Source organism: Nymphaea colorata, chromosome 10 (genome assembly GCF_008831285.2).
Source record: "Nymphaea colorata isolate Beijing-Zhang1983 chromosome 10, ASM883128v2, whole genome shotgun sequence".
NCBI classification, from domain to species: Eukaryota; Viridiplantae; Streptophyta; class Magnoliopsida; order Nymphaeales; family Nymphaeaceae; genus Nymphaea; species Nymphaea colorata.
In genome coordinates this window covers 11,460,912-11,475,646 of record NC_045147.1, presented here as the reverse complement: position 1 = coordinate 11,475,646, position 14,735 = coordinate 11,460,912, and the positions used below count along the sequence as shown (strand labels likewise).

Here is a 14,735-nt window from a genome sequence, read left to right as displayed (position 1 = left end):
CCTGTCTAGCTACTGTGTGAAAGTCAGGTTCGAATTCATGGTAGGTGCGAGGAGACGCCCTTTCGATTTCTTGATGAAAACTACAGGAGTAGCACCCACTTGGTCATTTGTTAAACATCTCTGACATGTTCTTGGTATAACCACGAGATGCGAGAAATTGTCCCTTTTCTTTGTTACACGGCAAGCAGCGTTTTCGACGGTAATGCGACCATAAGCTTCGATTGTCTATCTTTCCTACCGCCTTTCACACGTTAAGCATCTTACTCTCTCTCGAAATCTATTTCATGTTGGAAAGCACAAGGCCTTTCCTGTTCCTTTCTTTGTACTCGACAGAACCAAGTTTAAAAAAAAAAGAAGACAAGACATATTATAAGTTGATGGATTTAGCTCCGTCTTGTTTTAGAGCGGTCATTCTTTGCATAATGAGAAGAGAAGAAAGGGAGGCGCAGAAAGCGCGTCTTGATGTATACGAGCTGCAAATTAATTTGATTTTCACTGTGTGGGGAGGAAGCAGAGATCCATGCTATGTAACAGTTCATGAAAAAGGAGATGACCAAGGAATAAAAAAATCACGCTGGCTTTTCCTCGAAAATGTAATGGGGGGAGGGGCTTGTTTAAAGAAATGAATGAAACATAATTGTGCATAAATGCATATGGTGTGCTTAACTCAGCAGCAGTTAACAATGTCTACAATTTATTAGCAGTTGAATCTGGTGACCTTCTCTTCGACTGCGCAGATGCATTTACGCTTGTAAAAGATGATGCAAACAGTATATATATATATATATATATATATATATATATATATATATATAGTGAGAGAGAGGGAGAGAGAGAGAGAGAGAGAGAAGCGGGGGTTGCATGTGGGTCTTGGGAAACCGGAACGGACGATAATAACAAGGTCAGTCCCTGTCTAATACTGGCTCGAATCTCGGATTCTCTTTCCATGTATGTCTCTATGGGCTTCACTCTCTTTCTCTCTCTAAAATATCTTGGCAGACGGCCCACAAGTACGTGTTGTTGATCATCTTATCCACTGACCATTGCCATCTCTATCGCTTCCCTGTTCTAAGATTTCTTAAAGAGCGAGCAAAAAGGCCAAAGTTCTTGTTCAGATCGATGCTTTGCTTAGTACCAATGAAGAACAATTAACACCACTCGTGTAAAATAGATCATCAACAAATAATCTTCAGTCTTCGCCGTTCTAAATACAAACGAAGAAGAAATTCAAAGGTTCAGGCTTTGTAACGGCGGTCAAGATTGAACGACCGAACAATTTGTTTCGCCATCCAAGAAGAGTGCGAGGCGGCGGCGAGGCATCGGAGCAAAATTTCTTGCCGTTTTGGGAAGCCTCTCCTGGTAAGCCTTTCCACATTGGGAAAGTAGTCGAGGAGTCGCCGCCGCGGAGCTGCCCACAGAAGAAGCGGAAGCCTCAGCTCAGCCGCTGGTGCGGACTCGGAGCCCCTCCCTGGGGCTTTTAGTAATTTAGCTTTCTCGGGGCAGGTCCAGAACTTCAGCGCCCCAGATTTTGGAGTCAAGTAAGAAAAAGAGGTGCCGGTCTGCCTGCCCAATGACCGATATGCCCCTGATCGAAGTTCCGGACGGGACAAGGAGAGAAAGTGCCAAAGCCCAAAATGACAAAGCGCGTTCGGAAAGGGGTGTCATCTCGGGCGGTCATTTGGCTAAAAGTCTACGTACTTTTTGGTACTTGGCCGGCAGAGCATCAACAATCTCCCCAACTTTCTGCCCCCCGTGATATCCTCGCCCGCGGTGTGACCGTTGACCTAAGCCAAAAGACCATAACACCCTCTGTTAAGTCTGAAAAGACGGGAAACCATTTAAGAAAAAAAAAAAAAAAATAACGACAGATGAGGCGGAGGAGGAGGTACATGCTCTCCCACCAACCCCGTAACGCCTTTCCTATCTTATCTTATCGCCGCAGTCTCATGGCATCATCATCGACGTCCATTTTCATCCCTCCCCGACTCTTTTCCGGTCAACTCGATTCTTGCTCCAAACTTGGACCTTCTTCCCATTTTGAAACCGAAGAAAGAAAAGAATTCGCTGATCAAATCTTAAGAGATTATGAGAAAAAAACACTCAAATTTAACCCCTTCTGCTATGCAACCTGATAATGGGAGATGAAACTCTTTCTTTCTTCTTTTTCTCATTTTCTTTTGGCTTGAGGGAGAGAAGATGAAGATCATTATAATTAGTGGTAGTCTCTATTTGTAGCTTAGAACAGAGGAACAAGAAGGCGCCCCCATAAAATGGTCCAACAACGTTGGAGACGCACATCTAAATTGATGAAATATTTGGCAGATCCATTTCCGAACGGATGAAGGGGAGTTTTCATGGCAGCAGGGCCCAGAAGGGGGACATAATTGTCACCACGGCGCTGGCGGGAGGAGGTACGGGATGGTCATTATTAGAAAAAGTGGGGGCCATGCCCGAAATGGCGTCTTCTGCCGGAGGGGGCCGGCATGGGCCATGGAAGGATGAGAAAAAGGGGGATTTGACCGGATGTCACCGGCCTCCATGAAAGGGAAGGGAAGGGGGTGAGAAGAGAGGGATGCCAACGAAGCAGCGTGATGGTGACTTCAACAGGCCCCCACCGGCAGCGGCAGCGCCACCACCCACGGCCACCCTGCCTTTGCATTGAAGTTGAGACTCCCGAGGAGGAGGGGAGGTGGAGAGCAGGACGCGTGGGGCGCGCTGACACCTTGTGTCCGGTACAGTAAATCCCGGCACGTGCAATCTTTACCACTTCTTCCCCCTCCCTACTGACTGCCAGTTCCACTGCCCTTTTCCTCAGAACTGTGCTCAGTCTCAGTCATCTGTTAGTACCGGTCAGATCTTCAATACCATGAAAGCAGAGACTCTTCTCTCTCTCTCTTGAGGGAGAGAAGGACAGGAAGACAGCGTGTGAGGCCAAAAGAATTCGACAGAAATCTTGTATGGAAAGAAAAGGAGTTGGGGATGAGCATGGCGTTGGGAGGGGGGAGAGAAGGGCGGGGTTTAGGGTTTTGGAGCGGGTTTGAGTGAAGCCCACGAGTGGGTTTCAGGAAACCCATGGAGAAAGATGCTCTTTGTCGGGCATTGAAGTCTTCAAAACTGGTAATGCATAGGGAAGGGTGGTGGATGGGTTGGTCCAGAGAGAGAAAGAGAGAGGGGAGTAGAATCAAGCCTGCAGGAGGGCAGGAGGGGGGAGGGAGAAGGGCACATGCATCGAGGAGCCACCTTCTTCCTCCGGCCGGCTGGCCGGCCTTGCTGCTTCTGCCTCCTATCCGACCCGACCAACCCACACCAATACGGGCCACCCAACTTCCTGACCTGACCCACTGCACCACCGGACCTGATCTTCCTCTTCCCCCCTCTCTCTCCATGTGTGAACTGAACTGGGTGTTTCTATCAGCGTTTGCAAAGTACAGGACATTTGATTCCCTGACATTTGATTCACCCTGTCTTTCGTATGGGGAGCAAGATTAACCTTCATGGGATTCGACCGCCATTAATTGTAATCGCATTTCTTGAGTCTGTATCTGGCTAGCTAACTAGTTTACAGTTTTACTCCGTTCCCCCGTCCTCCTAGCTCGATAAATTTACCAAAAAGAAGGTGCAGGCCCACCAGGAAAACAACTCTAACAAGTCTCCTCCAAATATTGCGTCATTTTGAAGCGACTGCTCCTGGTCACAGACTCGGACTACTACTGTAGCAGGTGAAGGTAAGAAAAGTTTAACAGGATGAAAGAACAGGCGGTGGAAGACTGAAAAATAACTTTATGACAAGTTTTTTGGTGATCTTTGGAAGGAAAACTAAACACAAAAGCTTGTTTCTTGACACAACTCTAAGTAAAATCGATCGATACACATGGCGAGCAAAGCAACAAAAGAGCACCATGCGGAAACCCACTTGATCTTTTTATTTTATGCAGCTAGCTTTTTCTTCGTTTTATATGAAGGCATTTTATGTGTTTTCTCGAACAGCTTCCATGATTGATCTCAGAAGAATCTCTCCATAAGGGCAGTTCCAATTTCTCTCCCTCCCTCTCCCCTGCACGTTCCTCCGCCCTCCCCACCAAAGCCATGTTAACGTAATATGCTGCAAAACGTCCAAATCTGGACTTTGCTCCTCCTCGTCTTCTTTCAGAAACGCCAGTCAAGTCAAACCGGCAAAGTACTGAAAACCATGTCATCCCACACGCTGTTCTTACATCACCTTTTTATCTCATTCATATATTAAATCTTTGTCATCATCTACAATCCCCACTTTACAACTATTGAGTCATCCTGTGAACCGACCTCTTCTTCTCTCAATCTGGCCAGGCCTCACATCTCGAAAGCTCCTTTATCTCTCACACCCTCTCCTGATCTCTAATACACAGATATAATATAAACATCTCCACACTGCGATATTAATACAATCTGATGTACAGGTTCATCAATCTCTGCTCGTATGTCTCGATTCTATTCCCAAGTTTTTCAGTGTTCAATCATCAACTCACACGCATTAATGGGTCGTCTTTCATTATTTGCACAGCGATATGGCTACCAGCATCAATCTGGATACTCGTGATTTCATGAGATTTGGGTTGGTCAAGCCCCATCTGTGAAAGGGGGGCCTAACCCTAGCCCCAAGGATACAGACAAAAAAGCAACTTCATTGAAAGCGACAAAAAAAAACACACATATATATATATATATATATATGTTATGTTAGTTGTATGGTTTATGTATGCTTAAAAAATGATGGTGTAAGGACCACTAGAAACAATTATGTGCATGTGATGGGCACCAAGGACCTGGATGCTGTGGAACTGTTCACACCCTGTATGGCTCCACTTCCTGAGAAGTCCACTTTCCGTGCAAACGATCCGCAATGGGCGCTGCACATATGTTTTATCTTGAGAAAGCTACCAGCTCAGTGCATCGTTTTATAGCTTAATTAATTAGCGATGTGTCGGGCTTACGCGCGATTCTATGCGCGGAAAAACCGACCATCCTTGTGTTGCCATGTGACGGATGGCGATTGATTTGGAGCCATCGCCGAGGCCGTCACCGTGACATCTCTGATCACGATCCACAGTAGCTTAAGAAATATCTTATCGATCAATCATAATTGGATTAGTTCCTGCTTTGGTTGCCGTCTCTTGCCGTTGCTGTACTGTGATGTGAAAACTCCGCATTAGATCGACGTTTGATGTGATCGGTATCAACAACAACTGGTTGGTGTGAGAGTGACTTCTCATGGCGGAAGGCAGCATCGCCCTGTTTGAAAGGGGCACGATGAAGAAGCTGTTCTTTTGCAAAATGTTTTCTTAAGTATCAATGATGTATATAAAAGCTTTACGCTGATCATTTTCCTGTCTCTCGATGGAGAACATTAAGGCTCATCTGGGCAAGCGTGAAGTGGGGAGCAACATAGCTTCCTGCAATCCGCGGAGACAAAAGATATCGACGTTTGGGAGCTTTAATCGATGGGCTGAGAGTGCATCTCCGAACAATGATAAAGGTGAAATATATGTAATCGGATGGTTCTTTCTTAATGTCCATTTAATACGTGGTTATCATTATCATTCAATAACATATATATACATATAACAAAGCAGAGAAGCATTGTAAGCTCAAATGCGGAAGTCAGTGTTAATGATTTTCAAAATTCGAGCTTATATATATGCATCTGTTCTACATATTTGAAATGTAAAGTCACCCTACATATCATCCAACTGTAGATTACTAGGGTGGATTAAGTTTTCAAAGATGTTCAAATATTCATTACAAGTTTCGTAAAAAGTGCATGCTGCAAATGTCAATTCGTAGCAAATATACTACCCATGCAGAACACATATGTGGGGTCGCTTGTGCAAAATAATCAGCTAGTGAATATGGCAATTATTAATTGTACCTCTTTGTAGGCCTCCAATTCATACCTATATGCATTTTGTCTTTATCTCCACGCGTCATATATATGTATATATATACCCCAAACTACATGCATACCTACTTGCATATAATTCATATATACATATATATATACACACACACACATACATAGTATATGCACGTAGGTATTTATGTAGTTTGGTAGGAACCATTAATTTGATGACCCAACTGCAATATATGGCTGGCTGGTTATTTGATAAGTCTGGAAATCGAGTGTAAAATTATCATCATCAAGCAATAAAGCCACATTTTCCTCCAAAAATGCATGTTAGAAAGGCAATATCGCGGAAACGTTTTGGTGGGTATAACCCCCAAAACTGAACACAAGTACTCACTTTGCACTTAATGTTCACCGACAGCGTATGTGCCACAATGTATTTTAACAAAGCCTTCAGAGGAGGATCTTTTTACGATTCCCATTGCCACAAGGTATTTCTAGATCACTACTTTTTCCAGGAAACAAAAGCTATAATAATATACAATTGGGAATATGATACATATATCTACATCTATGTATATATATAGTTTATGATCGGTATCATATTTCATCATCAGAGTATATTTTTATCAAATCAAAGTACACTTAACCGAGTTAAAAGAAATTGAGGAAGCAGAGGCAGGGAGATGACCTTTTGAAACATATTATATAAACATCGACTATGGGACTGAGTAAGAGATGAGAAGGAAACGGTGCATAAAGTGATTGCAGGCATTTGTATGGAACCAGTTTATTTCTGGTCAAAGTAATGAAGAACTGAGCTTTTCAAAGAGAAACGCAAGCACCGCCAATCTCTAGAAAAGTGGAAAAAGTAAACAACTATTTTTTTTTCTTCCTTGCTTTGAAGAAAGGAGGGGAGGATATGGAACATTGATGAAGACAAAGCTGCAACTGCGCTTATAAAATCCATATACTAATCCTACTTATCTGCATGCACAAAAGAATTCGATGATTTATAATATCAAGAAATAGCATCCAAAGGAATTTTAATGACGTACTTTAAGATTCTTAGATTTGTTAATACAAGCACCTTAAGATGATGGACGCCATGAACATGAGAAATTGGATAAAGTTTGTCCTTAGTCCCAGAAAATCTGCTTGGTTTTCCTTGGTAATAATTTAATATTGTTGCTCGCAATGACCTACGAGTAGGGAAATGCACAACTGAGCTGAAAAGTGTTGGCCAAATTGTATCAGATTTGATTAAATTTCACATTGAAGATGTGGATGCTGAATAAAATAGCTCCAAAGCTTAATTTTTAATTGGAGATTATATGATCTTCCTGCTGAATGGTAAGTTTTAGTTAGTACGAAACTCTTAATTAATAAGTCACATATGTAGTTGCATAATAAAATCGTAAGTATATAGTAACTCCACTTGCAATCATTAGCAATACCATTGTAGTGCTTTCATAAAAGGAAAGTAACATATACAAAGAGTAGCAGGAAACATCAAAAGAAATCATAAGATCCGTAAGCACAAAGCAGATCGAGCTGAAAAAGGGTAGATTTTAAAAGATAAAAAGGCAAAAAGATTAGTTGAATTCGACAAGAAAGAAATGCTGATCTAGAATGTGTTGGGATTGGTTAATTATTTGAAACATGTCTATATGTCGAGCAAGTTAGTTGGAAGATGAAGAAAAGGGAACACTTTTTTAAACTCTTTGGTATGTTTATTAGTCTATTAACTATTTCCTGTGAGCATAAAATATAAACAAATGGGGATCCAAACTGACTTCTTCGTTGGTTTCCACGGTATATTCACTTTGGATTGAAGCCATACTCCACCTTAGCCGACCAAAGTATGTACATGGTATTCGCTTGCATATAAAATATATATATTTTTTAAAACAATTAGAAGATTTAAAAATATCCATTTCTTTACAAAACTTGCAGCATTTGAGAATAAAGAATTGATCACAAACAAAGATTGGCTTCTGTGACAAAACAAAACCAATGACTGTCCTTCCCAAGTGTCGCAAGACCAAGATCGACTGATTAACTTTTGTGTGTGCTGTACGTACGTAGACTACCAAAATGCTTGGAGAATTTCGAAGTTTGAGTTGATGCATGGGAAAAACTGCTACGTAGCTACTGTGTTTGAAATCTGATCTACGAAATTCTAACTTATGCATAAATGTTGGGGACACTTTGTCCGAACCAAGTGATCCTCCCAACGTTTCGGACAATTTTTTTTATGTTCAGTTAATTATATGCTTCTCATTTTAATCGAAATTGCTTTCATCAGCCTGGAGAGTTCGTGTTTTGTGTAAATCCTTTCGAGCTGCGATGTTCACGTAGGAGATTAAAATAGCTAGATTAGTTTTCTCTTACATCTTTGGTTTTAGCCATTGATAAGTTGAGAAGTGTTGAAGATATATAGAAAACATTGCCCCGTGGGAGGGAGATCATGAACCAGCTTCGCTAGAGAGAGTGAGTTGCATGCACCATGTATGCACTGAAAAAAAATGGAGTATTTTGTAGACTTTTCAAAAAAAAAAGTTCTTTTAAGACTTTTTAACTTTTTCACAACCTTTTTTTAGAAGATCAAAACTGATATATAGGTACTCGAGAGGGAACTTTTCTTGGGTTCTTATTCCCTATCCGTCTGAATCCCCTCACATCTCAAGCTTGTGAATTTATCAATCCAATCTAATTTGGTCCATTTATTTAAGGCCAGACTCCAAATCACTAGAAATATAATGCGTAAAATACCAAATTTAGAATAAGCATAGAAACTGGACGGTCATAAAACTTGAAAACAGAAACTTCTTTTCAAATAAATTATGATTTAGAAATTGATTAATAAGGAATTGATCTTAGTGGTAGGATCAACAGAATGTGAGGAGCATGAGTAGATGACTCTAGATCAAGTTCCAGAACTATAATTCTGTTGTGGTCAGAGTTAACCTGCCCTATTAAAAGGAAGAAAAGGGACTAATAACTAAAGCCAAAATTGACGTTTGTTTCCATTCAAACGCTCCTCTAGTAGGAGTAACAAGGCGTAAATGGATCAGATTAAATTGGATGTACATCTTAACCACATCTGCATTTTCACATGTTTCCATATTTAGGTTCGAATTCTGATTCAATTGTGAACGAAGAAAAAGTCTTACTGAATCTGAATCCAATCCAAATATGATATTTGAATTCACATCCGAATCTGAGTTTAAACGAATTCAACTGACTTTCAAAATGTAAATATGTTGGATGTAGAGTATTTTTTTAAAACTAAGTCTAATCCAAATCCGATTATAATGGTTATGCTATATGAATCTGAATTATCTGAGCCCAAAGATATTAGATTCTTTTGAAACGGTTAACTTGTATCGGATCCAAATCAGATATATTGTTATCCCTTGGAGTAATTGCTTTTGGGCATGAGAGGATCTATCCTTAACCTTCCATCGGATGACTATATAGCATGCTCTGGAGTTTTGTCTTTCTAATAGAACACTGAGGGGTCCGACCAAAACTAGCTTGTTGTGCAATCGGATCCCATGTATGGTAGAAAAAGTTGGCTTATAAGTAAGTAAATTGAGTTTCCCCATCTTTGCATCATAAAACTGCAGGACCTAACATGGGTCCTAAATGCAATTCAGCAACATGCCCAACATAAAATGGTTCTATGTTGGTCCTTTATTTTTCTCAAAAGATTTGTAAACCTGAGTATTAAATATATGTAACATTCCTTAGCTCGCTAAATTAAGAATACAATTTCCCCAAACATGAGAATGTTAGTCCAGAAGATAACGAGTTGAACGGTTCTCTCTAGGGTTGCGTTTGATGTCTCAAATCTAAAATATTACATTCCAAGATTTTATATTCTTGATTTCCTAACAAAGATATGAGGTCCCTTCTTTGAAGGATGCATGAACTACATCAAGTCATTGCATTTTGTGACTTGAGATCCATGAATCTGAGAAATATTGAAGGAATTCTGCTGTTCGCTAAAACTGCAAGTTTAAGATGAGCCTCAAGTTGGATCAGAACCTCGAATCTAGGGTTCAGGGTAATGAAATGCTCCTTAAGTATTAGATCTGCTGGAGCTGTGGCCGTGTTTGAGTGGAGGTGATATTCAGCAATTATGGCCATTTGGTGAGTAGCATTTTTCTGTTATCTTTATGAAGGCACTCTCCCTTATGGGCATTTTGTAGGAAATTTTCATGCACATGTAGACCACGCAGAAACTTTGTGGACCAATAAATTGAAGGTTTCAACAACCATAAAAGACAAAATCATAAAAAAAAACTTGCTTCAGCAACACCATAAAACTTTGAGGCACATTCGAAATTCAAATTGGGTCAGAAAATCATTTTAATTTTTATTATTGTTGCAGCAGAATACTTGGGTATCAGAGAGTACTGTTGGTCGGTAGTCTTAATGCATGATGCGAGTAAGTAATCACAGAGAAGTCTCATTCGTTGTCCTTAAAGAATTCAAACTTAATCCTTTTGAAGCATGTTTCCTGGATGTCCACTCCTCACTTAATGGTATATGAATATCTAATTTTCCATACTAACATCTTACCTTGCAACTGTGATAAGATAAGCATCAATCAAAAGTGTCGACATAGAAATACTTGTCGGACTGTAATAAAGAGCTTCAATAGCTTGCTATGAAAATTCAATTGCATAACATGATTGCAGCTTGCAAGGTGAAACCATTTGTGCAAATTAATCGAAGACCACATTGTAGTTTTGGCATCTGATGGCTTAGTTGATGACTCCCAATCTCCAGAAATAATTCTCAGATCCTGAAGTAACTAAAAAAGCGAAGTGAGAGAATTACATTAAAGAAGAGGAGGGCCTAGGCTGATTAGTTGCAGTGGCTCAATCAGACCTGAGTAGGAGGTCAGATAAAAGTTTTGACATGAGGGAAGGGAAGTTCAAGCCTGGACTCTGATTTGACCTGGTTATATTTCTTAGGCTTAACTAGAATGGATCAGTTTCGATCTAAGAAGTAACCAAGAGTGTCGAAATACCCATTTTGGATACGGGTACAGTGGCACGGGTACCTAGACCTTATTGAAGTACCCGTATGACTTAGGTTCTAACTATAGTCTTATCAAGGTTTCAATATGTAGTTTAGGGTGGGGCAAACTCTAACAAGAAATGGGTGAAGCCAAGCATGACTTTGGGGTGAATCCAGCAACAGGCTCATGTGGCTAAGCGAATGAAATGCCAAAAGTTTTTCATCTTTCATGATCTTTGATATATACGAGAGAGATTGAAACTTTTTGAAAGGTTTGTTAGTTTTTGGTATACTTAAGAACTCTCCCTTGACATGGTGTATTTATTGTGAACTTATATGTTAGGTCTGGTAAATCCAAATAATACAGATTTTTCTCAAATGTGATGCAATCATATTTCTTAGTAGAAGCTGCCTATCTTGGAATTGGTTTGTAGCTCCCACAGAATTGGTGTGATCGGCTCAGCTTAAAAATTGCAGGATATGATGATGGAGAAAACCATCCTGACAAAAATCCCTTGCGACAGTGCGCCATCTACCGACCAAGCTTTAGCTTACAAACCGGGTTGGTGGGCTGGTGAAAACCCGGTTCTCAGTTCAATTCCATGGGTGCTACTTTTTTGGACGGCAAAAACGAATTGAAGGTAGTAACCTTAAATTCACTCAAGTTTCGAAGCAGTTCTGAAACCTGAGAGTAGGGGGAAGGGGCAGAGGCATTTGATGAGGTTTACAAATATCAGATCAACTTATGTATCGAGTACCCAACCAATTTTGAATCCATTTTAGCGAGTTCATAAAAACAGTTCGATCTGATTAATAATAGGATTCAGATATGGCATGCGGTTTCATTACTGAACCCAAATCCGATTTTGATGTAATTTAGACTGGGATCCGAACAAAGATCTAAAACAATCAACAGATAAGCGTTGGATCTTATGTTTATCAGATTCCCATTCAATCTTAAGAAAAATAGGATCCAAATCCAAACCTGAATTCGTTAGCATAGAACCCAATTAATTGAATATGGCAAAAGCAGGATCCAACCTAAAATCCAGACCGTTTATATCCCAGGTAAGAACGCTTGAGTTGCAGTTGCTTTCTAGAGCTTTCATGTCAGCAGCAAAAGGATGAGCCTTCAATGACATTTTCAAGTTGTTCAATTTGTTTGTATATCCTTATGAGAAGCTAAAACAGTAATAGGCTTCGAGTTCTAAAGAATGAAGTCAATCAAAACAACTGCAGTAATCACCTCCATGTTTCAAATCCATGTGATCGGTGGCATTCGATCCTTCAGCTTCATGTTTTCTCTTTCTCGCTCTTCTTGTAATATCTGATGCGATAGAAAAAGGAACTCTCTCTCTCTCCCCCCTCTTGCTTCTTATCTTCTTCTTTTGATTCTGTCTTTCTTTTTGTTTTCAAATTTGAGTGCTTCTGCCATCTCCTCCTTTGCTTGTATTAGTTTTCTTCTTCCAGACATTCCCTTTTTCAACCTCACTTTTTCCTTTTACTTTCTTTTTCGTTTTCTTTGTTATCCACCAACATTTGTTTTTTCTTTTGAGGTATATCCACAGAAGGGGCTTTGCTTTCTTGCCAGATCGGGCTAAAGTTAAAGCTTAATGTCGTTAAGATAAAACAAGCCGCCAACTGTCAAAATATTATTAACCTACAATGTGGTAGAGATTTACAGACAATATATATCTGCTATATAAAGAAATTGAATTCTGTGACTGCAGAGTCTTGCCAGAAGGGGTTTTTTTTTTTAATTTTCCATTGCTTAAAATATCCAAACCCGCAACTAAAAGCCTTTAAAAACCATCCCAATGCACCTATTGCGATAGTTTTTAGTAACAGAAAATCGAAAAGTTAAGCCGGCAAGGCTAGGCAACTGGCAGATTTCTTTCAGTTCCTCCTGCTATATAGACTCTGTGAGAGATTATTGGTATGAGAGAAGAACCATGATCCTTCACAAAGGGCTTGACAAGTCCTTAAAATCTGACAATGTGTTGATCAGCTTATTTATCTTCTAGATATGGCTGTGAAGAGTGATGCGTGCAAATTCCTGGTTCCATTGAATCTCAATAACCACCTGCTCCCAAAACAACTCATCATTTCTCTAAGATAAAGCTCATCAGATAGCTCTCCACTAAAAAATTATCCACTACATTAAGTATGGACGAAATCTCTCTCTCTCTCTCTCTCTCTCTCTCACACACACACACACACACACACACACACACACAAGGTCCTGATTGCGCTTCTACCAGGCTCATATTGGTCGAGACCGAGTTCGAAAGCTTTTGAAGACATGAAGAAGAAAGATCCCCTGAAGAACTTATCACCACAGGAATCACATCGTGGGGCCACGACTACCATAAAACTGGTGCGCTCGCGCAATTTGGAGGGTCTAGCCACTGGCAAAAAGCACAATCCCAATAATCAGGTTGTCAGCTTAAGTGTGATCTGATGCAGGCTCATCATTCTCTGAGTACAGAGAGGGAGAAAGAGAGCTGAAAAGGAATTCATTAGAGATAAGATGGGGAGCCAAAAAGCATTAACAATGGATGTGACGTCTGCCCGGAGATTGAAAAGCAAAACTTAAAATCATAGAATTCTTTCTGTCAACCGCTCTAGTGAATGACAACATTGCACTAACATATAATACAACACTTACATCAAGGGCATGGAGGAAAGGCCTATACCTCTTTTCTCAGATACAGAAGAACCACCTCTTAATTACAAAAATGAACTCGGGCTCATAACTTCTGAAGACCTGCTCATTTTTCTACCACACATTCATCTCCTACATGTGAATTACATAATTATGTTATGATGATCGCTTCAGTTTTTCCCGATGCCCAACTCTTGCCTGATGCAGGAAACCTCAACCCAAGAGGTTGATGCATAAATTCAGCAAATCTCTTCTACCCAAATTAACCTCTTTCAGGCATTTCCACAAACAAGTATTCTTCCCCTCCACCAAGACTGATTCCTCAAACCAATCTTCCCTGCTCTGTTTGCCAATCGCTCAAAAGGAGCACCTCATCATCATTTCCCTGAACTCTTCAAAATCGACCTGTCCATCACCATCCTTGTCGACTCCCTTGATCATAAGCAAGCAATCGTGGAGTGTGCAGCCAGCATCCCCTAAACTAATCATCACCCTCTGCAACTCAGTAGCAGATATGTACCCGTCCCTGTCGGAATCGAAGATGAGGAAAGCCTCTCTCAGATCATCATGGCTGCCGAACCCGCCCTCGCCGCGGCTGCCATTCACCACCACCTCCATGAACTCTTGAAGACCGATGAGCCCATCCCCATCGTAGTCCATCTCCTTCACCATCTCCTCCGCGACCTCCACGGCGGCGACCCTCTCGTGGCCGAGGCGCCTCAGCAGGTGCCCGAGCTCCAAGCAAGAGATCTTCCCGTCCCCGTTCTCATCAATGAGCTTGAACACCTGCTCCAACTGGTGTGTCACCTTCATCGAGCTCGCTGCAGCAGGCAGCCACTCGAGCCTCTTCCGCCATGACTTGGGGCGTCTCCCCCGAAGCAGGTCGGCCAAGGTTCGACTCATTCGAACCCACTTCGACAGGAAGCCCAAGCCTGTATTCCATGACGAACTCATGATGCTCGATTGCTCGTGCAGAGAGAGCGAGAGAGATGGAAGACGGTAGACGAGCCACTTGTTATAAAAATCCGGCATCTCGTTGCCCTGACGGAAAATGACAAACCTGCGAAAAAATGTCACACCAGTGTTGCATGTAAATGCCATTTAAACTAATAAAGCTGCTGCTGAAAGTAAATATAACATGGTACATCGTCGTCA

General features: G+C 41.0%; 1 protein-coding gene across 2 annotated transcripts; it reads right to left on the bottom strand.

The window, feature by feature from the left end:
- Positions 1-13,168: 13,168 nt before the first annotated feature.
- On the bottom strand, positions 13,169-14,735 carry LOC116262749 (probable calcium-binding protein CML18). 2 transcript variants are annotated; one of them, XR_007574491.1, is made up of 2 exons: positions 13,612-14,735; positions 13,169-13,323 (listed from the first exon to the last, which is right to left on the bottom strand). XR_007574491.1 is itself a non-coding variant. In XM_050080156.1 (1 exon), the coding sequence occupies exon 1, from the start codon at positions 14,679-14,681 to the stop codon at positions 13,938-13,940; it is 744 nt and encodes a 247-aa protein (XP_049936113.1). In that variant the 5' UTR covers positions 14,682-14,735; the 3' UTR covers positions 13,494-13,937. The 2 variants fall into 2 exon arrangements, 1 of the variants encoding a protein (XP_049936113.1); XM_050080156.1 differs by lacking the exon at positions 13,169-13,323 and having other exon boundaries at positions 13,494-14,735.